General features: G+C 44.2%; 1 protein-coding gene across 3 annotated transcripts; it reads right to left on the bottom strand.

Moving 5' to 3' along the window:
* Positions 1-571: 571 nt before the first annotated feature.
* Positions 572-26,289, bottom strand: LOC309695152 (filamin-A-interacting protein 1-like). 3 transcript variants are annotated; one of them, XM_082515639.1, is made up of 6 exons: positions 26,059-26,289; positions 11,905-12,182; positions 11,418-11,591; positions 11,009-11,187; positions 1,859-4,664; positions 572-1,187 (listed from the first exon to the last, which is right to left on the bottom strand). In XM_082515639.1, exons 2-6 carry the CDS (start codon positions 12,175-12,177, stop codon positions 981-983), a joined length of 3,639 nt encoding a protein of 1,212 aa, XP_082371765.1. In that variant the 5' UTR covers positions 12,178-12,182; positions 26,059-26,289; the 3' UTR covers positions 572-980. The 3 variants fall into 3 exon arrangements, with proteins under 3 accessions (XP_082371765.1, XP_082371766.1, XP_082371764.1); XM_082515640.1 differs by lacking the exon at positions 26,059-26,289 and adding an exon at positions 25,042-25,232; XM_082515638.1 differs by lacking the exon at positions 26,059-26,289 and adding an exon at positions 14,840-14,911.

Raw genomic sequence — 26,289 nt, 5'->3', positions numbered from 1 at the left:
ACCTCACCTCTCTAACCTCACTTCCTGGTCACTCCCAATGAAAACCTTCAAAATCTTCAGTGTCACCATCTCCAAACCATGCATCACAGCAGGTCTCACTGCCATCTTGTAAACTTTCCCTTTCCCTCTTGCTGCTATCCTTTTGTCACAAATCACCCCTGGCAGTGCTTTCCGGATGATCTGATATCATCGTGTTGGTGTTGTTCCCACATCATCATAATAAATGTTGTTCCGGGTTTCTCCTTCACCTCTCTTTGGATGCTTGACCCCAGGTGTTTAAGCACATCTACCTTCACGACCTCTGCTTCTTGCACCGTCACTGTCTCATTGTTTTCTTTGTCTGGCCTCGTGCACATTGCTTTTTAAAGATTTCTGTTTATATTACAGGAATCAACCAGAATATTTGTTATTCCAAAAATATTTACGTAAAGCACAGGATATGAATTTTTTCATTTCCCTCAATCCTTGGATGCAGGCCCGGGCAAGAAGCACTGGTTGTCACAACTGCAGGTACACAGATGAGTTAACATAAGTGTCTGCATAAATGATCACACCACACTTTGCTCTAATATCACTTTTATTTACAATATTTTCAATACAAATCCTTTAGAAATGCACCAAATTTTCACATAATTGTGTACTTTTTGTGTCTAATATAAAACAAATAAACTCATTATAGATTAAATATCCACCCCAAGAAAGAAGCCATTGATAGCAGCAGAGTCTTACCCAAATGCCCATCACAACACACTGTAAAAAACAACAAAACAAATCATGGATGTTTCAGTCTAAATGGCAGAAATGCAAATAAGAAGTAAAGAAGTAGAAAATACCTTATAAAAAGTATAAAATCAGTCTCCTGCTTAATAATAATAATAAAGAAATGCCTTGTAAACTATAGTTGAGTTGTACTCAAACACCACAGCTTTTACTATGAATCTCTCTGAAGCACCATGTAGATACGTTTGGTACTGTGTCTCTCAGGCTTTTCCTCCATTCTGTAAAGTACTGCTATTCACGCTGGATTTCTTAACTTCTATCCTCATAGACTGACTCTCAGCCCGCGACTCCAGTTTCACTCCACCGGAGACCCCCAGGGATCCCAGCGCAGCCTTTCCCGTCTTCAGGCTCTTGGACATTGGGATGCGGGTCAGCCCTGAGCGCGGTGGCTGGGCATCGTGCCCGGTCTGTTTGACAATAGAGAGAGAGTACAGTTTCTCAGGCAGGAGAATGAAAACAGTTGAGCCACACCGACACTAAGTTATGGATTCATGGTAAAAATCATGCAGGAAACAGGAATTGTAAATTAGTGCAATGTAACTGATCTTATGTGCTAAAAGAGCAGCACAAATGAGAAATGTAAACATTTATTTTTCACTGAGCGAGCGAGTGCTTGTCCAGGCCAGGTTTCAGTACGCTGCTGACGGTGCCAAGCTGTTTTGTGTCAGCCAGAGCGCGGAGGGCCCCGAGCCACGGCTGTTTGTGAATGTAAACAGTAAACACAGTGTAACAACTATAAATTACAGCCTGATTAAAGCAGGGTGGCAAAATTCCACCTCATTATCTCTGCTGCTCTCAGACCTGCACATGGCCCCGTTTCTGTCACACTACCCATCGGATCCACAAAGAGCAGAGTAAAAGGGGTCCCGGGAAACACCACACACAGTGCTGCATTATCTCTCATCTCCAGAGATGTGAAAAGAAGCTCATGGTGAACTTAGGAAACCGCTATCAGCTTGAGTGTTCCTATCAACTCTTTGATCCAAAAATGTAAAAGAAAATGAAGAAGGTAAGGAAAAGAGATGATCCAACTTAAAGAAAACAGGAATTATCCAAAGCTGGATGAAGGAAAACTTACCATGCCTTGTGTCGTTCTGGAAGAGGAGGACGTAACAGGAGAAATTGTAATGCTGCTCATCACTTTGCTCTGCGTGCTCCTGGTAGTAGTGGTGGTGATTTGACGAGGCGAGCGCAAAACTGTCCCAGTCGATAAGGTCATTTCCTTGCTCTCTGTGACAGCAGCCACCGGCCTGACGACCATCTTTGGGGCGATGTTGTTGCCTAGATGAATGTGGATCTTGCTATCGTCAGTCGTGGTGATGATACTCGTGTTGCCGTGACCCTTTCGTACAGGCGATGGGACCATCTGCTTCTCGGGGGTAACCTTGAACACGGCTCGGCCCATGGTCATCTCCTGAGGTTCTGGGGAGGCAGATGCTTCGCACGCTACAGCTGTGCTCACTGTCATGATGGAGACAGGGGACAAGGGTCTTCCTGAGTTAGTGGAGGAGGTTCGGCTGGTTTCTGGAGACTTGGCTCTAGATATAGCTGTGATAGTGACTGGAGACTTGGCCCTTTCGGGGCCCTGAGACACAGCAGGGGACTTTCTCCGCTGGGTCGGAGCAGCGCCGGTGGGAATGATGGTGATTCTGGATTTGGGTTGAGATGGATTGGGGCTGAGGGGAGCGGAACTAGAGAAAACGTCCCCAGCAGTCGGGCTTCTGATTTCAAGAGTTGCCATGTTGTTTTGGTGATCTGGTGTCACTCGGATGTGGAAAGGCTGACCTGGCTTCTGGGGCATGGTCAGCTCAGAGGAGAAGCTCTCTCCATTGTGCAGTGGCTTCTCCAGGTGGGTCTCTTGAGGGCTGTTGTCCTTTCTTCTCATCCAGGGAATCCAAGATCTCTTGATACCTAAATCACTGCCAGATGAAGGTGAACGCTCAACAGAACTGCCTTTCTCTGCTGGCTTCTTCAGGCACTTCTGTCTTAAGTTGTTCATAATGTGGTTCTCTTCTTGAACAGACTTTCTTATAAAGCCAGCCGGGGTATCCTCCTCTGCTGGCTCGGAGGACGACGCTTCTGTCTGCACGCCAGTGGAGGTCACCGCCACGTCCACTATTCTTCTCCCATTCAAGCTGGGTCGCAGCGCTCGACTTTGACGCTTAGCCATCTCCAGTTCTTTGGTGAGATGGAAAACTTCAGTGCTCATGTTCTTGGCTTTCTCTTCTTCTTCCAAGAACCTCTGCTGCAGGACGGAGAAGTCCACTTGGAGCTGAGAAAGCTGGTCTTCTTTGTGCATGAGTTCGTGGATCTTCTCCTTGAGCGCTACCACGTCACCTTGCAGTTCCCTGGTTCTGGCCTCCTCTCTCTTGCAACGTTGACGCAGATCTTCCTCCTGGCTTTCCTCCTCTCCTTTCTCGATTGCTTTATTCCGTGCTATCTGAGTCCGCATTTCCTCCACCTGCTGGGACAGAATGTTGGCTTTGTCCTGTTCACTCATGAACTTTTTCTCCAACATGTCGTACTGATCCTCTGTCTTGAGAAGATCTCCCTCTACCACTTCGAGCTGTTTGAGACGGTTTTTCAGGCGCTCAATTTCAAACGTCAGCTCCTTAACTTTGTTGTCATCTCTGATGATGGGCTCAGATGTTCTCTGCATGTCACATTTCACTGAATTCTTTCCAGAAAGTTTTTCTGCTTGCTCAAATCCATCTAACTTCTTTTTCATTTGGTTGACTTTAGAGCTAAGGTCCTTAGTTTTATCAATTTCATAAGCTAGCTTAGTGCTAAGCTCGCCCTTTTCATTCGTTAAAGTCTCTATTTTGGTTTCCATCTCTGATTTCAATTTTAGGAGCTTTTTGCTTTCTTCTATCAGCTTCTCTGTCACTTCCATAACTTTATTCTGCTCAGCTTTGACCAGGTTGCTTAAATCGTCCTTTTTCTCCTCACATGACTTCACTGTTTCCATCAGGGTCTTTCGTTCTTCCATCAATGCGACGGTCAGTGATTTAAGCTTACTGAGGTCATCCTTAAGGCTCAGCTCAGACTTTTCCAGCTTTATCTCAGATGACTCGAGCTCTTTCATACGAATCTTGAGAGCTACAACTTCGTCTGAAAGCTCTTTGGTCAGGCCCTTCTCTTTTTCTAGAGCACCGTGTAACTGTGCACACTCGGCTTTGCTAACGCTAAATGCTCCCTCGAGTTTTTCCAATGCCATGATTCTTTTTTGGAGCTTCTCCACTTCCAGTCTGAGGTCTTTACTCTTATTGTCCTCCTCTTGTAGCCTCTTCCGTAGCTCCTTACACTGATTTTCTGTTTTAGTAATCTCCTCATCCTTTCCTTCCATCTCCAGCACTCGTTTTCTCAAGTTCTCTAATTCAGCAATCAGGTTTGAGTTGTCACACTCCCCCCTGCTGATCTTCTCCCTTAGCTCATGCAGTTCCTCCTCAGATCTCCTCAGTGCTCTGTTGCTTTCCTGTAGCTCCGCAACCTCATTCGTGAGGCCTGAAAGTTTTGTATTTAGTTGACGATTGAGAAGCTCCTGACCGGCTAGCTTGGCACTCATCTCTTCGTGTTGTTGCTTGAGCTTGTCGGCTTTCTCTTTAAGCTCGGCCTCGAGGCTCAGCACCCTGTGTCCATCTTCCTGAGCACGCTGCCTGGCTTCACTTAGAGCCTGCTCACGCTGCTGCAGCTGCTGGCTGAGCTCCTGGACCCGCTGGCTCTGCTGGTCTATTTGTTCCAGGTGCTGCTGCCGCTCATTGACCAACATCAGGGTGAAAGACTTCAGCTTGACCAGTTCCTCTCGCACCTTGGTCAGACGTTTGGCGTGTTCGTTCTCCTTTCTGAGCTGGTAGGCTTTCTCGTTCTCAAGCAACTTCTTCAGTCTGAAAGGAACAAAAAAAGAAAGGGCATTATTCTGGAAGGTCACTGACTTTAAACTTGAAATTTGCATGTACGGGAGGAAACTAGAGTCACAACTCCAACAGAGTGAATCTAGGAGCCTGTGGCAGGGATTAAGGACAATAACGGATTATGAAGCATCAACAACCGGTATGACGAACGCAGACTGGCAGACAAGCTGAACACTTTCTATGCTCGCTTCAAGGCTGCATCATCAACAAGTGCCCAGTGGAGAGAGTGGACAACTTCAAATACCTCGGAGTTCACATCACGCAGGACCTGTCATGGTCCTGCCACATCAGCACCGTGGTGAAAAAGGCCCGACAGCATCTCTACCAGCTCAAACGCTTGAGAGACTTCCGACTGCCCTCCAAGGTGCTCAGGAACTTTTACTCGCGCACCATAGAGAGCATCCTGACGGGAAACATCTCCACCTGGTTCGGGAACAGCACCATGCAGGACAGACGAGCTCTACAGAGGGTTGTGCGATCAGCTCCGCTCCGAGCTCCCTGACCTGCACTCAATCTACAGCAGGCGGTGCTGGACCAAGGCCAGGAAGATCGTGAAGGACCTCAGCCATCCCAACAATGGACTGTTCTCTCTGTTAAGGTCAGGAAAGCGATTCTACTCCCTGAAGACCAACACAGAGAGATTGAGGAGGAGCTTCTTCCCGCAGGCGATACGGTCTCTCAATCACACCACCACACAGTACTGACCCACACATATAGTTCTTACACACACACTGGACATTCTGGACATTTGTTTACACCAGTGGCCACTGCACAACTACACTGCGTGGTCATCTAATCTAATCACTCTATCACAAGTCACTTAAATAAATCACTTTAAGCATATTTGCACTGCACAAGACACTTACATGTGGATTGCACAGCCCTGGACATTATATTTCTTGATACCATTTAGTACTTTTACAGCTGCTGGTATTGTTCTATATTTCTTCATATATTCTTATATATTTCTATATTGTGTAATTTGTTGTACAATTATTTTATTTTTAACTTTAATATCAATATTTTATTTTATTCCTTCCAAGCTAAATTTACCCTTCATTTTAATTTTCAGATTTATTTCCTATCCTATTCATAGTCTTTTTTTCTTTAGGTCACGAGCAGTTGTCTAAGCATTTCACTGCATATCCTACTGTGTATGACTGTGTATGTGACAAATAAAATTTGAATTTGAATTTGAAAACTTTATGCACTGACTCCACACTCTAAATCAAACAGTGGTATAAACAAGCCCAGCACTTGAAGCTATCTAGAAAGAACACGGATAAAACAATTATCAGTCACAGTCCTGGTAGAACACATAATTCATGCTACAGTGTCCCAAACAAGCATCCAGAGGAAAACCTGTCAGAATGAAACACTCCAACATTCCTACTATTTTCAATCCTGCCAAAGCAATAGTACAAGAGAACAAACTGCTACTGAGTTTCACCAACACCCCCTCACCAAGCAGTCATCTTTTCTCTTAGCTCCTTTCTATGCTGCTCATGTCCATTCTCATTTCCAGCTCGAAGAAAATCCATACAAAGCAGAATGCATGCAGATGCAGTTCCTGCCTGTACACTCCCGGGGATATTGTAATACAATATTCAACCTGAACCTTTTTGCATTGCAAATTAAACCAAATTACAAGAAGCATCAGCACAACAAGGATGACTGTGCATTTTAAACAACTCGTAAAGAGACTAAATGAGCTCCATTCAAAATGTATGTGGTCACAAGACCTCAGAAACTTGCTAGATTTAAAACTTACCCACTATTGATGCTCTACAAGTAGCACATGAACCCTGTTCTGCCTGTGCAAAAATCCACAGTAGCAGCAATAGGAGTAGCAGAGACCTCCTGTCACTTAAATCTTCCACCGGCACACTCCAGGCGTGGCATGAGGGCAATGAAAGGTGAATAACTACTGCGAGGAAACAGCAGACTTCTAGTGAGTGATGCCACCTCATCCATGTAAAGCAGTGTGAGAGTGTGTGAGAGAGAGAGCTCTGCTTCAGACACTGTGAAGGGGGTGGGACCCTTCCACAGAACCAGTGTTTTGCAAAGCTCCCCTCAGTTTTAATGCTTTTTATAAAAATAGAGATTAGCCCAATATAACTTTGTTTCCAAGTTTACTCCAAAAAAAATGAATTAGTGTTAATGCTTTCTGAGGCTCACATTCAAAGTTATATCATTGTTGCTCCATTTTCCATTCTGTGTGCAGGATAATGTCTCTGCTGTGAGCTCACTGGTACAAGAGAGAATGTCTGCTGCAGTTGCACTTTAGGGGAACCTGGACATGAATGAGGCTCCCTGCAAAGTCTACATATGATGAGGAAACCAGATATGGAAGAGTTGGATGCCTCCCTTGAGGTGACGGAGACATGGGAGGATAGAGACATGGCAATAAGAGTACGAAGCGCTACATCCAGACTGCAGCGCGGGGCCGTGTAGCTACAGTTAATCATTTAAACAAAACCACAGTTTAAAAAAAACCACGTCTGCCAGTGAACTTGTAGATAAACATCGACATTGATTCATAATGCCAGCAGCTTCCATTGCCAAGTGTGTTTAGCATACCTGGCTACTGTACAAAGAGGCCGTCCACATGTGAAAGTGTAGCTCATAACATTTCATACTTACACAGTCAGAAGTCACTGACACCCTAGAAACTGGAACTCTAAAATTACTTTCATGCAAAGGTCAGAGTCATGATGTCAGAGGGGTTTGGCACTTGTGGCCAAGTCATGTAGATTTCTAGTTTACTGTTACTAAGGAAGAAATAATTGTGGTGTACAATGTCCAAAATGGGAAAATACAAGTGTTTGTGTTACCGTTTCTATGAAGCACAGCTTAGCTTGTGTTTCAACTTTGCAAGAAATTGCTTTGCGTCCATGTAAAAGTGTGTGTGATCTAAAAGCCTGTGTCAGTAGGATGAAGATGGATGTAGAAAACAAGTGGCAAAAGGTGCAGAGCCTGAGCTCTGTGCACTCTGACTTGGTGTTAAAGGAGAGCAGACAGCATGCTCGATAACGGCAAACAGTTTAAGTTTGGAGGCCACGTCTTCATTTTGTGTGCGTGACTTTGCGCTCTTTGAAACTCCCGTCAGGAGTGGGAGCTGCTTCCTCCGTCAGTCTGAACACATTCCACTGTGCCACTTGAAATATTTAACATCTTGACACATAAATTACTTGTTGTCTGAGAGGGTGTTAATCGCTGATGGCTGCCGGTCTGAAGGAGCTTCTTCTCTGCCCATTTTCTGCATTCCTCAAGGTGTTTGGCACAAGAGCGTTTGACTTCTCTCTCTTCACTCTCATCTAGATGGCTGGAGGAGATCACATCCATAAGGATGAGAGCATGACACGCTTCCATCTCACCTGAGAGAGTGAATGACTGTCTGTTTGCATGTTTTTGTGTAGCTGTTAGCACTTGTGTCATGTTCTCTTTTAAATCTGTTTTTCCTGTTTATGTTAACCCCTCCAGCCCCTGGCTACTTTTTTTCACTTTCTAGGTAAAGTTTTAGTGAGTAAAAACTCCATAAATCTAAGGCCTAAGGGAAAAACCTGCTACTGTGTGGACAGCAAACGTCTGTCCCATCTCTCAGTGCAAGTGAGATTTGAAAAACAAAATTGGAAGTTTTACTTCCGGCTAAACAAAATTGATGTAAATTAGACAAGAATAACACTGCGTGAGCTTTACTGCGAGCTCCGTCAGGCTTTCTCTTTAATGAATATACCATGGACATGTTAGATTTCCTCCTGGAGTTGAGCTGTTTTCGCATCCCTGTGTATGGTGCAAATAGAGGAATCTGAAACGTGCAGGTGTTGACAGAGTAAAGACCTGGCAGAGTTCATCCTCTCTGCTCTCTCTTTGGGGTGACAGAGGCCGCCATGTGTGCGAGCCAAGGAACCTGCTGGAAACCACCTGGCATGAGATGGGGATCAACAAATGATCGAGTAGAAGTAAATTAACCCGTTTAGTTATGATTTGGTCGCTATTACCAACCGCAGCACTTACAGCTAAACTTCACTTATCCTTATCTCTCTCAATAAAGGTTATCTTATCTTATTAATTATAAAGTTTCAGATCAGATTCTTTTGGAGTAAAGTTGTGGAATGTCACTCAAACAACTTCACAAATATCAATTAGTTGTTTTCCTTCAGAAATGTTACAATAACCTCATTTGAATATTTGCAGACTCCTTTTGGTTCATGTCGGTGGTAAAGACGGACAATTTTATAGGTGTGGTCAGGGTGAGACCACTACCTATGTACCTCACTGCTTATGCCAGGGGTCTCGAACTCCAGTCCTCGAGGGCCGGTGTCCTGAAACTTTTCCATGTGTCCCTGTTGCAACAAGCCTGAATACAGTTAGTAGGTCATTAGCAAGACCCTGTAGAACGTGACTGCATGCTGAGGTGACAATTCAGCCATTTGATTCATGTTACAGCAGCTCATGAGTGAATGAACATGGTGCAATAAAAGTACTGTTAGAAGTAATTTTTCCACTTCAGCACGCAGTCAAGTTCTATACTCTTACTAATGACCTACTAATTGTATTCAGGCGTGTTGCAACAGGGACACATGGAAAAGTTTCAGGACACCGGCCCTCGAGGACTGGAGTTCGAGACCCCTGCTTATGCAACACAGAAGAGCTCGACCAGTCCAGCTAACACAGCAGGATACACCACAGACAGGTCAGCAGTCCCTCTTTCCTGTTGCTAAAACTCATGAAATACATGCAGTTTAAGCTGGTTGTGTGCACTCTTTCACTAGGGCTCTGTTTAAAACAGGGGTGGGGAACTCCAGGCCCCGAAGGCCGGTGTCCTGCAGGTTTTAGATCTCACCCTGGGTCAACACACCTGAATCACATGATTAGTTCATTCGCAGGCCTCTGGAGAACTACAAGACATGTTGATGAGGAATTTAGCCGTTTGAATCAGCTGTGTCAGATCAAGGACTAAAACCTGCAGGACTCCGGCCCTCGAGGCCTGGAGTTAGACAGTGCTAGATTAAAGTATCAAATTTCACATAAATTTACTTTAGATTAGTCTTTCTCAAACTGTGGGGCGGGCCACAGTGGTTGGTTACTGCAGGTGGTCGTTTCTGTGGGTAAATTCAGCTGCTTATTTCCCAGCTGTGTCTTTTTTGTGTGTGTGTGTGTGTGTGTGTGTGTGTGTGTGTGTGTGTGTGTGTGCCCGTGCCCGTGCAAAGAGGTAATGTCACAGTTTTAAAGCAACTTTTTCACAGTCATTATAAATTGCCACATAAGTGCTCCAGTCTGTCTTACAGATGATTATGTCGTCCACATATTTTGCTGTTATTTTTATTTTGCAAACTATGAGTGCGAATAGCTTTAAATTATGCATCGCCGTCCGTTTGTGGAAGCTGCAACAAAACAATAACAAAAGAATAATCTCCAACAACCAACAGTCAATTAAACCCTTTTATATGGGAGTGTTTGCAGTTAGCAGGGCCTTCTCTCTCATACACTCCCATGGCACAAATACGCTCTCACATACAGGCTTGCTTTATCTCTATGAGCCTTCTAAACACAGAATTTCACCATCTCCCCTCCTGTGTTGTGTGTCCATGCAGCCGCTCTGAGGTTGCGAGCCCATGTCACAACCTCAGCAATGAAGCTCTGACATGTCCTTTAGCCCTGCGCTTGTCTTTCCTGCTGTTCTTCCACCCCATGGCTCTGTGTCCTCTTCTCTCAATATCTGACCTGTGTCTTTCCCACAGCAGTCCAAGTCCACCCTGCCTCTGGCCTCTCTTTCCTTGAGCTGCGTGACTCTCCCCTGCATACAAAGCTATGCGAGGTTATCATTCAGTAAGCGGCACCTCCCTGTCTTCTCCCATCTCGCTTGCGTCACAGGTTCGATGAAGCCATCTTTCATGCAGTCTGAGATGTTTTTCAAGCATTCCTTCCCTCGACTCTCTCCCTTGAGCCACTGGATGCACTGGCTTCATAGACTACACTGGAACTGCACTTTATGCTTTCTTCTTCTTCCCCTGCTGCTTTTACCAGGTTCTCCTTCACAGTTCCTCCTTTTACTTCTCATACCTGTAAAATTCTGTATGAGCATCACATGATGTTTGCAGTGCTACAGCAATAAATTTACTTTCTGTACACCATTTTTTCACTTTATGTGCATATTGCTTTCTGTTAAATGAACATATTTGTAGGTGCTTCTCTCAAAGCTTATTTACCAAATGATTTAAAATAGCGGGGCAGCTAAACAGTGTCCAGGTTCAGATAATGGTGTTGCAATTTTACAGCCGCTGGCTCTTGCATTCCTTTCCTGATCTCCTCACCTTTCTCTCTCCTGCTCCAGGAGGTTGGTGAAGTCGTCGCTCTTGTTCATGTAGTCGGCGTGCTTCCTCTTCTCTGTGTCCAGCTCGTGGATCGTTCGCCGGTGGCACTTTTCTGCGAATAGCAGCTGACCCAGCATCCGCCGGTACGTCTCCTTGTGCTTCTCCTGCAGACGCTCGAGCTGAGACGGCAAAGACGAACACGCACACACAGAAACAAATAATTCCAGTTGCTGTGGTGCAACATGCCGAGTGTTTTGTAGCAACAACCTCCTGCCAGGTGGTGACAAAAACATTACTTTTATTAGTTTCTGTCTTGTGATTTCTTGGATTTCGAGGGTCTTGAGGCCTGTTAATAAAAAAGTAATTTTGATCATCCCTCAGGGTTTGTGACTGACACTCGCCTACTAACCTCAGTCATCGGTTTCTGGTAGACACTGTGGTTGTGTGGTTTGGTGCCTGTGATGACGCCGTCTCTCTGAAGGGCCTGGAGGGCCGAGCCAGGGACCGCAGAGCCATACTGTGACTCAAGGGCTTCTGGGGAACTCTGTTTGGACTTCAGCATGCAGATAACATCCTCTCTGGCCTGAAGTTACATGGAAATGATACAGAGGGTGTTAAAAACTTGCTAGTCTTTGCTTTGTGGATCACCAGTTTACCTTTCAGAGTTCTCTAAAGTACCAACTCGATAAAGTCTAAGTGTGGTTGTCAGTTTTCTCTGGTATGTTACATTTTAAACCACAAGAGAGAGCTGTTGTGCAAAACTTGCAGTTACTCAAGCCAATAATGTTCAGGTACTGCGCTCATCCACCTTTTCTCTTATCATTGCACTTGTCCTGCTTACAGCTGCAGATCACATACAGAAAGCTAAACACAAAGGGAAACAATGCCTCGCCCACCTGAATCTCTCCTTCCATGATTCCCAACAGTGTCAGCAAATCCTCTTTAGACAGATCCAGGATGTTCTGTCTTTTATCTCCAGCCTTGGAGGAATCCAACGGTTTGTCTTTGTCAGAGATCACCTCGACCTCCACTGTTTCCTCACCATCTTTCTGCTGGACTTTGGCCTTCAGGGTCTTCACAGGCAGGCTCACTTCCTGTTCTTGGTCACCCTGTGGAACTCCAAGTACCCCATTGGCTGGGGTGTCCACCCCACTGCTTTTGGATCTCATCCTACCTGAACCAGAGAGAGAAGGAACAGGTTTCTCTGTTTTTAATTCAGCCTTTTATTCGGTTGCATCCCACTACCATTCATCTTTTTCCTTTCATAGGTATTTTTGGTTCAGGAGTGTGTTGTTTGAGTTTGGCTTCCATTCCTGTTCACATTAACAGACCTTCTGACCTGCACTGATCCGATGACAAACACAAGCACAATCATTGTGTTTGTATTAAAACTGGATAAACATGTCTTCTGTTAACATCCCTAATCTGGAGTGAATATCAATAATTACCCACCTGTGTGTGTGTGTGTGTGTGTGTGTGTGTGTAGTCCCAAAATCACAAAGGCATATAAGGGTGAGTGTTGGTAGAAGTGCATGTACTTATCACTGGTTCACAACTTCTGCTGTCATTTCTGAATGTTTTAAATAATTTAAAAGTAGTTTGCAACTGAGCCTGTGCACAGCATGAGTTCATTTGTATTTATGAGTCAAGTTTACAGTTGTCAAAGGTTGGAGACACAGCTACAGTCAATTTAGAATAACCAATGAACCAAACCGCCGGTGTGGCTTCTCAGTCACAGTAATCCACACAAACTCCACAGAGAAAGATTCAAACCCACGACCTTGGTGCTGTGAGGTGACCATGCTAACCACTGAACCACTCTGCCACCCTCTTCAGTTAATATCATTTTTTTAAAGTTATGAAAGCAGTGGGTACAACTTTTGGAGGACATGGATACACAAACTAATTTATATTTATCCTCCTACGACCTGGTGTCCACACATGTGGACGTCACATTTTGGGTTATTTAGGCCAAAATCCTCAATTTTGCTCTTCAAGGGCCTGATATGCACTTACGAGGACATTATGCTGCCACTGTTCTATTGAAATTTTAAACAAATATCCTCATATGTGGCTCTCATTTTTCTCAGAAACAAAAAAAAAAGGTCAAAAAAAAATCTGGTAATTCTTTGTTTTTACATTCATCAGGTGCCAATCAGCCCAAATATCAAAGAGAAACTTAAAATGCATGTTGTGGAAGAGTTCAGGTCTTAGGAGGTTAAATTAGTTACAAAAAATGGCAAAAATGTGACATTAAAATTTCCACATTTCTGTGATGCTAAAACAAAAGCTAGGGGCAAAGACCTCTACCCAGTTCTCAAGCTGGGAGCTGACTCCACACACGAGAACAACAACCAACAATGTTAAGAGACTGAAGAGAAGTTTGTTTCTCTGTCTCTGTGAATGTGAAAACGTGCGTGTTCTTGTGTGTGTGTTCACGTTCTGTACGAACAGAGTGCTCTTTGTGATCGGTTTCAGATATGACATCAGCAGCTCTTTATAATTACAAACAGAAAAGCACCCTGAGCACCTAGAGTCCCCCTGTAAGCCCACAGTGATGTCATAGCGCCCTGACCTCTGAATCATCCCAAATAAGCCGTCCAAACTGTCAGGACTTCTCTCTGGTGCACGTTCATGGAAGTGTGCGATAGAATTCACACATATGCTCTACTGGAACATCAGTAACTATGCGTATCAGTCCAACCTGATAAAAAAGTAAAGCTCAGTTAGATTTTCTATACAATTTCGAGAAGTTTGAAAGAGAGTCTATCAAACTGCTGCTTCACATCAAGAGAAATGCTTATCTTCTTCAGTAATAAAGGTCACCAAAGTCAAGACTGCAGTGAATTCCAATGACGCTTGAAACCGATCTCTTTGAATCCCACTTGTTTCGGGGAAAAACACCCATGTACGAAAATTGGGGTGCAAGATAACAGTGGCAGCATCTCTCAGTTCAAATAAAGAGGAAAGAAAATCAAACAAACGGACCCATTAAGTGCATCCTTTATCTCGGAGTTCAGAGAGTGCACTTTGGCTCCGAGGAGATCTGGTTCTTAACTGGAGATTAATGGCGGTGCCTTCTTTCCTGCTCATACCTATTAGTTTCAGCTGTAGGCTCGCTAACGTTCATTCCAGTGTTGTGGTGCAGCAGTGTGCGCGAGTGCTGATAGTGTTGGGTCCACCATTCAAACTGTGCCAGTGTTTCTGAATGATGCCCAGAGGTCGAGGGCATTAAAATGACCACCTCTGGGACACGAGCGTGACGAAACACAGAAACATGTGTAGTGCTGCAAATGACTCTGGCAGACTTCCTAAGGACAAGATGGTTGACACCGAGTGAGGACCGTGATGGTTTATTTTTAATTTCTGGGCCGACGCCATGAAAATCCAGCTACTGTAACAGCTCGGCTCACTTTGCAGTGTTACTATCGTTCAGCAGAGAAGGCGGGCGAGTGCAGTTAGAGCTGACAGATGTAAGAATAAAAATAGCTTCAGGTCAAATTCAGTCTTGTACAATAAAAATTCATATGAGGAAAATGTAAGAATGCATTAAAAGTAAAGCAAACAATCAAAACAAGGTTTCAGACAAACTGCCCCAGAACACAAACATTAATTCTGATCTTATTGTTGAAATGCAGCTCACTTGACTTCACGGCAACTATATATGTTTTTATCATGTTTAGCTCTGAATAAAGGCTTTTGTCCTTTTTCCTAATAGGGGGCGGGACCCTATCTCGCTACTACAGGCTCAGAGGCAGGTCACACCCCGGGCAGGTGACCAATCTGAAGCAGGGCTTTGAGTAAAACATACAAAACTTTATTTAAACCTACCAGCTAATGCAGGGGTGGGCAATCTCAGTCCACGAGGGCCGGTGTCCCTGCAGGTTTTAGGTCTCACCTTGGGTCAACACACCTGAATCACATGATTAGTTCATTACCAGGCCTCTGGAGAACTTCAGGACATGTTGAGGAGCTAATTAGGCCATTTAAATCAGCTGTGTTGGTTCGAGGACACATCTAAAACCTGCAGGGACACCAGCCCTCATGGACTGAGATTGCCCACCCCTGAGCTAATGCCTTTCATTTAGGTTTTTGGAAATAGCACATCATTTTCTACTTAGTTTAGCACTGATTTACAGTACTAATTATCCTCCTCATGAAAGGCAGTATTCACTCTTCTTTTATCTCTTGTTTGGCCTCCACCAGCTGAATATACAACTGTGTCCTCACAGGAACGGTTCTTGCAAAACTAAAACACGGATCGTAAAGAAAGCTCAGATGAGTCCATCCAGCACTCCGTGGCTCCCGCGCCGCCACCCGCCTCGTCCGCTGGGGGTTCTGGCGAGTCCGTCCAGCCTCCCGTCTCCGCTGGGGGGCCCAAGGGGCCCGTCCAGCCACCTGTCTCCGCTGGGGGGCCCGAGGGGCCCGTCCAGCCACCAGCTGCTCCACCGGCAGCCTCATACACGTCTGCAGTAGCAGTGTCATCCACGCCGCCGCCAGCTGCAGCGCCTCCGTCTCCGGCTTCATCCTCGCCAGCTGCAGCCTCCGCGTCTCCTTCCTCGTCAGCTGCAGCCTCCGCGTCTCCTTCCTCGCCAGGTGCAGCCTCCGCGTCTCCACCCACGCCGTCGCCTGGTCCAGCTCCAGCATCATCAGCATCATCAGCTTCATCCCCGTCTGTAGCATCAGCATCATCAGCTTCTGCTTCCGCCTCGTGTGGTCCATCCTCGTCTGCAGCGTCAGCTGCTGAGCTGCCGTCTGGTCCTGTGCCCACCGAGCCTCGGCCAGTACGCCTGACACTTAAGAGCCGCCGCCGCTTTCCGCGGCCGGCCCCCTGAACAGCTCCGTCGTCTCCTTCGCCGCCGCCGTTGCCTTCCGCGCGGCCAGCCCCCTGAACTGCTCCGTCGTCGCCGCCGCCGCTGCCTTCCGCGCGGTCGGCCCCCTGAACTGTTTCGCCGCCGCCATTGCCGTCCGCATGGTCGGCCCCCTGAACTGCCCCTGTGTTTGGGCTGTTTTCTTGGGCTCCGGTGTTTGCTGTGCTCTGCTTTTGTTTTCTGTTCCGAGCCCTCCGTCCTGGGCCCCCGCCGCCCGCCCTGGGTTGTTTTCTGTTTGGTTTTGTTTTTCTGAGTTTCGGTTGTCTGGAGCCAGCCCTTAAGGGGGGGTGGTACTGTCACGGTCCTGGGTCTCCTGACCCAGCGTTTTTAGTTCTTTGTGATGTTTGTATTATTGTACTTGTGTGAGTTATTCTATGGTTTCTAGTTTCGATCCCTTGCCCTTCATGTTTCTCTGTGTCCCCTCTGTTCTGTGTAGTCTGTGTCTGCATGTTTGAGTTCCCCTCTGTGTCTCTCGGTTCTTAGAGTCCTCTGCCTTATGGTTTATGTCTCTGTGTTTCTTGGTTGATCTGATATCCTCGTGTTGGTGTTGTTCCCAGATCATCATACTAAATGTTGTTCCAGGATCAACATTGCAAGTGACCAATCAGAATGTTGTGGCGTCATACTTTTGCGACTTCGGGAAAAACTGCCTCTGTCCGCCGATCAACGGACCCTGACCCTAACCCTAACCGTAACCCTTTAATAAACAGTAAGCAGAATTGATATTGTCCTTGCAACATTGGAATTTCATAAATGCACGAATGGCTTGGCGCGCAAAAGAATAACGTCACAACAATGTGATTGGTCACTTGCAATGTTGAACCTGGAACAACATTTTCATGATGGTCTGGGAACAACACCAACACGAGGATATCAGATCATCCGTGTTTCTTAGTTGCTGTCTCCACTGTGTCAAGTTCGCGTCTCTGTGTGATACTTCCTGTTTTACTTTGATGGTCCGTGTCCTATGTGAATGTGTTCTGCTTTGCTTCCTTGTCTCGTCAGTCCTGATTTCTTCCAGCTGTGCCCTCCTTCTGTGTCTCATTCCCCTCGTTACTTCCCAGTGTATTTAAACCCCGTGTTTCTCTGAGTCAGTGTCGCGTCGTCCCTCATGCTGTGTGTGACTCTCCCCGTGCCTTCTGGTATGCATTTTAATTAGCTTTTCCCAGTTTAGTTTTGTATTGCTTGTGTTCTATTTTCCAGCAATAAAGCTGTGCTTTTGAGTTCAAGTTCTGTCCCCGTGAGTTTGCATTTGTGTCCAATCCCTGCCTGCCACACAGCCGAAACATGACAAACACTGCACAGAGTGTTAGAAAACTAAATATATCTCAACGAGAAATGCATTTGTCTTTAGAAATCAACTTTTAATTTATTATTATAACAAGTCCAACATTCCTCAGCTGCACAACCTGATGACATTTAATATCCAACACTTCCTGGTAGCAGAAAATAATAAAATCATTACAGTTTCACGGCCTTTGCTGATTACAGTTTAACAACTTTTGCAGAGTCCATAAGTATTTGGACTATTTGACCAGGTTTTTCTCCATGTGCAACCACAGCTGATCTGAAATCTTGCTGTTGAAACTGCCAGAGGTGGGACCAAGTCATTGTTTTGCAAGTCTCAAGTAAGTCTCAAGTCTTTATCCTCAAGTCTCAAGTCAAGTCTCAAGTAATGTCAGGCAAGTCAGAGTCGAGTCTCAAGTCACTGGTGTAAAAGTCCGAGTCAAGTCACAAGTCTGAAACTTTGAATTTCAAGTCCTTTCGAGTCTTTAAAAAAAAAAAATGAAAAAAGAATGTTGCAGTTATGCTAAATGTAAATATTAGACCATGTAATTTTTAAATCTGTGTTTTTCTCAACACATGACAAAATAGTGAACTTAGAAAATATACACAAATTGTGAAATTGCACCTCTTTAAAATGCAGCTCAATTAAACTTAGCTCCTAGAATAATTTTCACCGACAGTTCTGAGATAAGCTGCATGTTATTCTTGGATGCGGTTGTAGGACCGGCTTTAAAATCGCATGACAAAAATATCATACACATTAAAAAAAACTGTATCACCAACGTAGCCTGGACAACATTTGCTAGTTAGATGAAGTCAGCTATCTCATCTTAGCATATTTATATGCATATTTATAATTATACGGTTCTTGGAGTGAGTGCATACACTCATGAAGTTTAGTAACTTCAGGTCACTGCAACAAGCCCAGGTACATTTTACCGCCGGATGGGTACAGGACCTTGAAATGCACCGTGTAGAAAGTAAAGACCATCGTACGTATCATAAGTTTACCAGTCTCACAAATCGTCGTCATAAATACACATTCGTTAACCGTTTATTAATAGGACCTTTGAGCTCAATGGTAATTAATTAGCAGTGGAAATAATTTCTGGTACCCATCACAGAAATGTAGCAGTGACAATAATATTGTATGCTGTAATCATACTGGGCAATTAGCAGAGGTGGGACCAAGTCATTGTTTTGCAAGTCTCAAGTAAGTCTCAAGTCTTTATCCTCAAGTCTCAAGTCAAGTCTCAAGTAATGTCAGGCAAGTCAGAGTCGAGTCTCAAGTCACTGGTGTAAAAGTCCGAGTCAAGTCACAAGTCTGAAATTTTGAATTTCAAGTCCTTTCGAGTCTTTAAAAAAAACCCGAAAAAAAGCATGTTGCAGTTATATGCTAAATGTAAATATTAGACCATGTAATTTTTAAATCTGTGTTTTTCTCAACACATGACAAAATAGTGAACTTAGAAAATATACACAAATTGTGAAATTGCACCTCTTTAAAATGCAGCTCAATTAAACCTAGCTCCAAGAATAATTTTCACCGACAGTTCTGAGATAAGCTGCATGTCATTCTTGGATGCGGTTGTAGGACCGGCTTTAAAATCGCATGACAAAAATATCATACACATTAAAAAAAACTGTATCACCAACGTAGCCTGGACAACATTTGCTAGTTAGATGAAGTCAGCTATCTCATCGTAGCATATTTATATGCATATTTATAATCATACGGTTCTTGGAGTGAGTGCATACACTCATGAAGTTTAGTAACTTCAGGTCACTGCAACAAGCCCAGGTACAGTTTACCGACGGATGGGTACAGGACCTTGAAATGCACCGTGTAGAACGAAAGACCATCGTACGTATCATAAGTTTACCAGTCTCACAAATCGTCGTCATAAATACACATTCCTTAACCGTTTATTAATATAACCTTTGAGCTCAACGGTAATTAATTAGCAGTGGAAATAATTTCTGGTAGCATCACAGAAATGCAGCAGTGACAATAATATTGTATGCTGTAATCGTACTGGGCAATTAGTGATACAAAAAACCTGTTTTATCCTGTGAATAAAAGTATATGTTTTTGTCAATGTACCATAATAACAGAAGCGAAACGCAATATTGTGTCAGGACAATTCACTATTTATGCACAATAAATAAAGGAGCATAGCGCCACAATTTCTGTTCAGCGCCAGACTTGCTTGTAACCTATATCACCAATTATGTTATGAAAATGACGTATTAACTACAACAGAAGACTTGCCTTTGTGGAAATGCTTGGAGCAGACTAACCTGTGAGCTGGAGTGTTCTGGGACGTTATATTTGGTCTTTGAATGGCTGCAATCCAGTCGCCTCTTTGTTACTTCGGAAACATGGCTCGAACAATTTCTCTTCAACGACGTAATCCGATAACAACCGATCTCTTTACCCGTCGGCTTCCCGTGGCTGTCATGCGACCGGCTATTGCAGTTAATAATACAACGGCTTCTTGACATTTTTGTGTTTCTTTTTATCGCTATGTGACTGATTTCAATTGAAAGGCTGTGTGCGCTAGTACCTCTTGCCACGAGTTCCCAGAATCCTTTGCGGTTCTACCCGTGAATGACGTCACATTTTCAATCTCTATATAATATGCATGTTAAATTTTATATTTGGGGTAAAATATCAAGTCTTTTCAAGTAAACCGGTTCAAGTCCAATTCAAGTCCCAAGTCATTGGTGTAAAAGTCCAAGTCAAGTCACAAGTCTTAGAACATTTTTTCAAGTCAAGTCTAAAGTCATAAAATTAATGACTCGAGTCTGACTCGAGTCCAAGTCATGTGACTCGAGTCCACACCTCTGGAAACTGCTACATATTTATCATCCTCATGGCCAATTACAGGCAACTCATGAACACAACTGTCATGTGTCAAAGCCCACTGTCTTCACAGTTTTGAGTCACCTTGACTGGTCGCTGCAGTCTTTATCAATTTAATTCCGCAGAGAGACAAGCTGGGATTCCTGAGTCACGTGACCTGAATTCCTCCCTGCCATGAAGCATTCCCATTTGTCTTTATGGAAAAGAAAGGAGAGCATGCAGACAGTAAATCTGTACTCTAACATCAATGACCACCTGTCACAATGTCCACACACACTCACAGCATCTAAGCCATCACCACTGATGGTGCGGCATCCAGTACTTCAATCTAATAAGAAATATCCTAAAACCCAAGTCCAAGGCCTGAGTCTAAATTTAAAGTGGGACCCATATCTGCCCCAAGGCTTGGGCAGGTCCAGCTGTCACACACGTGTATTTATAGGCCCCAACAAAGCACGTGCCTCCATTCCAAAGTGATAAAAAGAAACTGTAAAAGCTAATCAGTGGTCCGCACCGATGTTCACTTTATGGCTTACATATACCTTTAGTCCGAATGATGTTTGCTCCCAGCACGCTCTAATAAAATTTAATAGGCATAATGTTGTAGCCTGTGCCAGATACACTAATTATGTTATGGTTACACACAGAGTTAGAGTTGGAGAAAATGACTGAAAACTTATTAAATAAATGAGTCATTTATTTGCCAGTGGTTGGTCTGCTTGGGCAGATACGAGCCCTCAATCGCACAAAAGATGGTGGAAAGTCAACTACCTGCATCCTGTGTGTGTTCATTTGCAGATATTCCCCTTAAAGACACCATTAGCTGAAATAAAATTATAGCATGATAAGGTCACGAGGCTACTGAAAACTGAGCTTGTATGTGATGCTCGTATCAAGAGGTTGGGCCTGGTGGCAAAAAACTGGCATATAACCAAATTGATCTGCCGGATGAGGACGGAGGTGATGAATAAGGAAAAATGACTTTTTTGATTTGGTGTGATTTGATGTATTCACAGCACAAACCCAGCGTGACCAAAAAAGGAGAGAGAACTGCACGAGAGCATTAGGGTACCAGTTCTGCCAGAGAACACAGATAAAATGCAGCGTGCTCGAGCAGCAAGAAAAACACACCAGCCCTGCCAAGACATGAAAGCTCCAATCAAAACCGTCTCTGCGGATGGCTTTCGAAGCTACCAGTCAATCCATTTATTATTGAAACTTTTGTGAGGATGCAAGGGTACAAAGCCGCAGTCTGCTCCAGGAATCCATTTTGGGAGACGGAGCCTTCGAGCCGAGACGGCCGGTGGCCTTCACGGGTCAAATTTTACATAACAGTCTTTTCCTGGGAAAACTAAAGACTCTGTTGGCAGAAAAAGTTTGGAGTGATACTTGTTCACATTCCTTAAAGATTCTGCTTTCATAAACGTTCTTCTTGTAATGTTAAACTGAACCATCAAAAAGATTTTGTGCACATAACGCGAGCATTTACAGCTTGTCTTACTGTAATCATGGCTTCTATTAATACTTAACTAATGCTGGCATAGCACACTGGAGCAAAATGTCAGCATAGGTGGTGGGTTTCATCTTGTAGTATTCTCCTGATGTCACATTAACCTGATCCCCTCATGGGAACCAGCCGAAGCTTGAACAGTGAGCAAACCGAGAAGAATGCAGGTGGCTCTCTAAGTAAGTCTTTGCTATTAGAGCAAACACGCTCTTTGCTTGATAAACACTCAGCGCAGGTAGGCCGTTAATCAGTCACTTATAAAACAGGACGCATTCGTGAGAGTTGTTGTGAGGGCACTTTGTTAAATATTCACTCAAGCTGTTTATTCACTCTTACTGTGTAAATCCACCGGCGAACCTAGCGAGATGAAACATGCTCAGATTTGGGTCATGCATTATAAACACTGCTGCACATGAAGCACACTTAGATTAGACATAGTCTATTAGAAACATAGTTTCAAACACGACGATAAACGTTCACATTTTAACGATTCCCATAGCAACGGCATTTAGTAAGAGTCACTTGACTCTCGTTGCTAAAGTCTAGCGGCAGCATCGGTAAACCAACACCAACTAATGAAACACTAGATCTTTCTAGATCTGGTTATCATCTTTACCCTCTCTTAAGGAAGATATTAAGTTCTGAGTGTGCTATGAATAGAAACAGCAACATATGGATGAAGCACATTCAAACGTGGGAAAGAGACATAGGCTCGGCCATTTGTCTAAAATCCTCTGAATGCCAGCTGAAGTCAGCGCGGAGCAAAAAATGGGCGACTGAGAGAGAACTTAGAAAGTCATCTTAAAGCACACATCAAACGTCTGTTTGGTTTCCATAACATGTTTTCATAGCTGTTCAGAGAACAGTGTTTTTGTGCTAACTTGCAGCTCTTCTCCAACCATTAGAGTTCTGGAATTTATTGGGAATTGGACTGGTACTGATATGGTGCACTGGAGCACTCCAAGTCCTTTTCTACTGCAAACCTCATTCACCCAGTTTCATACATATTCATGCAAACACTGTTTTCTATACCTAAGAGCTTTGTCTGACAATTGTGCACACACACACTGGACTGGAGTAGCTGTAAAATAAACATCGACCTTCCGACGGGTAAGTGACCAACTCTACTTCTTGAGCCCCTGTTGATCCCAGCTGTATGCCAGGGTGGCGACTTGCAGAACAATCACAAAAACCTGGCAGGCACAAAGGCTCCTCCCTCCATTCTGTCCTGCGTCTACTATCCTCTTCAGTCACACCAACAGCACCCAGAAGCTTTTTTAATCGTTCAAATTAATAAAAGAAAATGTTGATAAAAATGTGTCACCGCTACCAAAGGTGTAAAAGTAACTGTTGCTGGAGATGAAAATTGAGCTTAGCAACTCAGCGACCCAGATATTTTATCTGAGGAGGGTGTGGAGACCAAAACAGAGGTAAAAAGGCTCCAAAGGTCAGAGAGATTAAATATGTGTGGACGGGAAAACAGTGGGCAGAAATTTCAGCTTTAAAGTTTAAAGTTTGCAGCTGGCCTTCCAGTAAACCTAAGCTATCGCACGTCGCAGCGCTCGGAATGATAATGTAACACATGGCTAACCACAAATCTCCAAACTGCTACCCATTTAAGTTTGTAAGTGAGCATTTGCATTGTCTTGTGCTGGTGCCATTGTCAGTTGTTTACCTTTTTTACAGATGGGAAAAAATGAAAAGCATTGTTGCAGGTGAGACAAAAATAAACTAAAGCATAACACGTCTGTCAGAGAAGAGCTCTGACTCGCTGAGAGACGTGTGGAGTCACAGAGTGATTGGTTCAGGGACAAAGACGGCCTGTCTTAGTCACAGAGGCCAGTCATCTTCATTCTAAAGGTGCCTTCAGATGTTTTACTGTATATGCTGGTTTGTTCTCTCCTGACCAGTAATATCACTGGAATGATGAAGGCTGGTGTAACTTATCACACAGGAAATCACCAGGAAAGTCATGATTATGTCACTACTGGCAAACAGGGGAAAAGTTTACAGAATGGGTCGTGAGGTTTGTTCCCAGCTGTGAAATTTGAAATGTCTCCTGATGCAATCCATATTTAATGCCAGAGCGGTCCAGGCACATCATGGTCCAAAGATCCGAACCTAATGAATGACATCACTCGTCTTATTATCGTTAAACATCAACAGCCAGTTAACCAGTCCCCTGTTTTTAGCACGTATGCGTCGCCATTCTGACCACAACATATCAAGTGCTCTTTAGAATATCTTGGGTTGCCATGGAGTTCTGGGCTTATTTTTAAATGAAGGGCACATGAGTTATAAGTGCCGCTGTTCTGCGAAACATCCCGAAGTATCTAAACTGCATTTTTGGAATTCAAGACCAGGGGCATTTATACGACTGTAGCTGTGCATGTGTCGGTGACAGCTGTTGTCGAGGCCCCCCAGACACGCAGGAAAGACACCGGCTACTGGCGGAACAAGCTCCGCCTCCTGTTTCTGTTAGTGTACGTGTCATAAAATGAATTAGCCCACATGAACACGAACACACAAGATAGAGGTACAGGTGCATATCGATGCAAGTATAAAGAACGGTATCATGATAAGCAGCATTTACAGGGTGCTGAGGTGTCGGTGTCAACGTTTAATCCTGGAACAATGCTGTTCTGTCATGTGTACCACTGTGTACTCACTGCTAAACTATGTCACCTTGTGCATGAGAAACACCTTAAGTGACATAGAGCTCAAGTGATGTCGTGAGGTGACACACGAATCAATGCTGCTCTGGCGGAGACCCAGCCTCAGCTTAGTTTCAGTTAATCAGAGACTGCATTATTGATTTACACAAAGACTGATCCATTAACAAGCTGGGACTGATTACAGTCACAGATCTGTCTCTTCTGATTGCTCATTCAGCTGACTGAATTTCTACAGTGGCCAAATGTAACTGAGTACATTTACTCAAGTACTGCATTAAAATACATGTTCAGGGTTCTTGTTCTACTTTAGAAACCTTTATGCTTCTGTTATATCTATTTATATATTAGGCCAAGTCTGTGTATGTTTTACATATAAAAAAATAAAAAGTAAGAAAAAAGAGTTAAAAACAATCCCGAATTGAATCAGCTTTATTTCTATGGCGTAAAATCACAACAACAATGTTATATTGTAAGGTAATACACTGCATGATAATACAGAGAGAACCCCAACAATCAGATGGCCTCCTATGAGCAAGCACTTGGCAACAGTGGGAAGGAAAAACGTCTTTTTAACAGGAAGAATCAAACTCCAGCCCCAACCTGCCACGGTCACGTGCGAGAGGAGGAGCTTAGCCACTCCATCAGCAGCATGCAACATACATAGTAACACTGCAGGAATAACAATAACGCACTGCAGTGACTGTGTGACCACAGAGTAGCTTTAAGTATGCTTTACTATCAATAACCCACGAAATATCATTAGAACTCCTTCCATCGGTGAATTTCACAGACTATCCTGAGAGTGTGCAGGAGTAAAGAGGACTTACAAGCACAGAAATGTTAATGAGCAATCTCTCTGCACCGGGTCTCTCTGTCCTGAGGCAGGGCTGGTACCACTGGAAGGCAGGAAGGGAGAGGCTGCGCTGCGGTCTCGAACACTCAAGGAGGAAAGAAAACCCTCGACTCATCAGCGGGAGCTGGCCTTGAAGAGACCGAGGCGCATTTCACATTTTTCTTTTCAGTTTACTGAGACAGGGTGACGTATGGCCTGACAAACAGCGACTGGCAGGAGCCATGTGTCTCCTCCTAAACACTGGTGACTTCATGTGAATGAAATGGAATTCATTTCGGTGTCATTACATCCCATAAATATTCCAGATGAAAGATGTCATCGTGCTGCAGCTCGTCGGGCCTAAGCTTCTTAATGCTGAGCAGCGCAGCAGTGAGAGCTGCATGAGGAGGCGAAGGCGGCGCGTGTGGGAGACGTCGGGGGCAAAGGTCGACTGTGTGAATGTGTACGATATCATTCTCATTTCTTTGCAATATCTCAATAAACCACCATGCCCTGCTGTGTTGTGGGTGTTTCCTCCCACATGCCCACATTCTTTACAGTAAATGGTCTCATTCACACAGTAACAACGTGTAATTCATTGAGAAATGTTTGATTCATGACTTTCTTTTATCCGAACGTGCTTCATTTCCATTATCAGCACAGAGACTAGTCGTGTGTCTGCTCGCACACTAATTAATTCAAAATGTTTAAACGCTCATTATTTGGAATTAATCACACAGGAATGTGGGGAATAGTGTTTTCATTCACATACTGCAGAACAAATGAAGCCAGGAGACTCTTTTGACCAGTGCTCTTTACTGGCTCAATAAAACTGATGACAGCCGAGCAGCAGCAGCACCTGCACTCAGCCATTTCATTCACTACAGCCTGAAAGCAGAACAGCTGATAAGCTCCACTCTGCTAGAACCGCATGTTTGTCATTGGCTCTTTCCCTCTAAATAGCAGAGATTTTTTTTCTCCAGCATGAGAGATGCAAGAGATGATCACTCACCTGCCGCTCTGATGTTTCCAGAATGTTTAACCAGTTAGTAAACACAGCAAGTAATCCTAGAATCAAAAATAATAAAAGGCAAGAAGGAAATACAGAGTCCACTCGTATCCTCTGGCTTGTGTGGTCCACTGGTGGTGTCTGCTTCCCTGCTCTCTCACTCTCTCCCTGCCTCTCTTCTTTTAGGTCGTCGGGTCAAGAAGGGAATGGTAGAGAGCAATAACAGAGGACTGT

The sequence above is a fragment of the Aulonocara stuartgranti genome (genome assembly GCF_965226115.1).
Source record: "Aulonocara stuartgranti genome assembly, chromosome: 19".
Classification (NCBI taxonomy): domain Eukaryota; kingdom Metazoa; phylum Chordata; class Actinopteri; order Cichliformes; family Cichlidae; genus Aulonocara; species Aulonocara stuartgranti.
The sequence above is the reverse complement of the archived record's forward strand: the minus strand, read 5'-3'. Positions and strand labels throughout refer to the sequence as shown.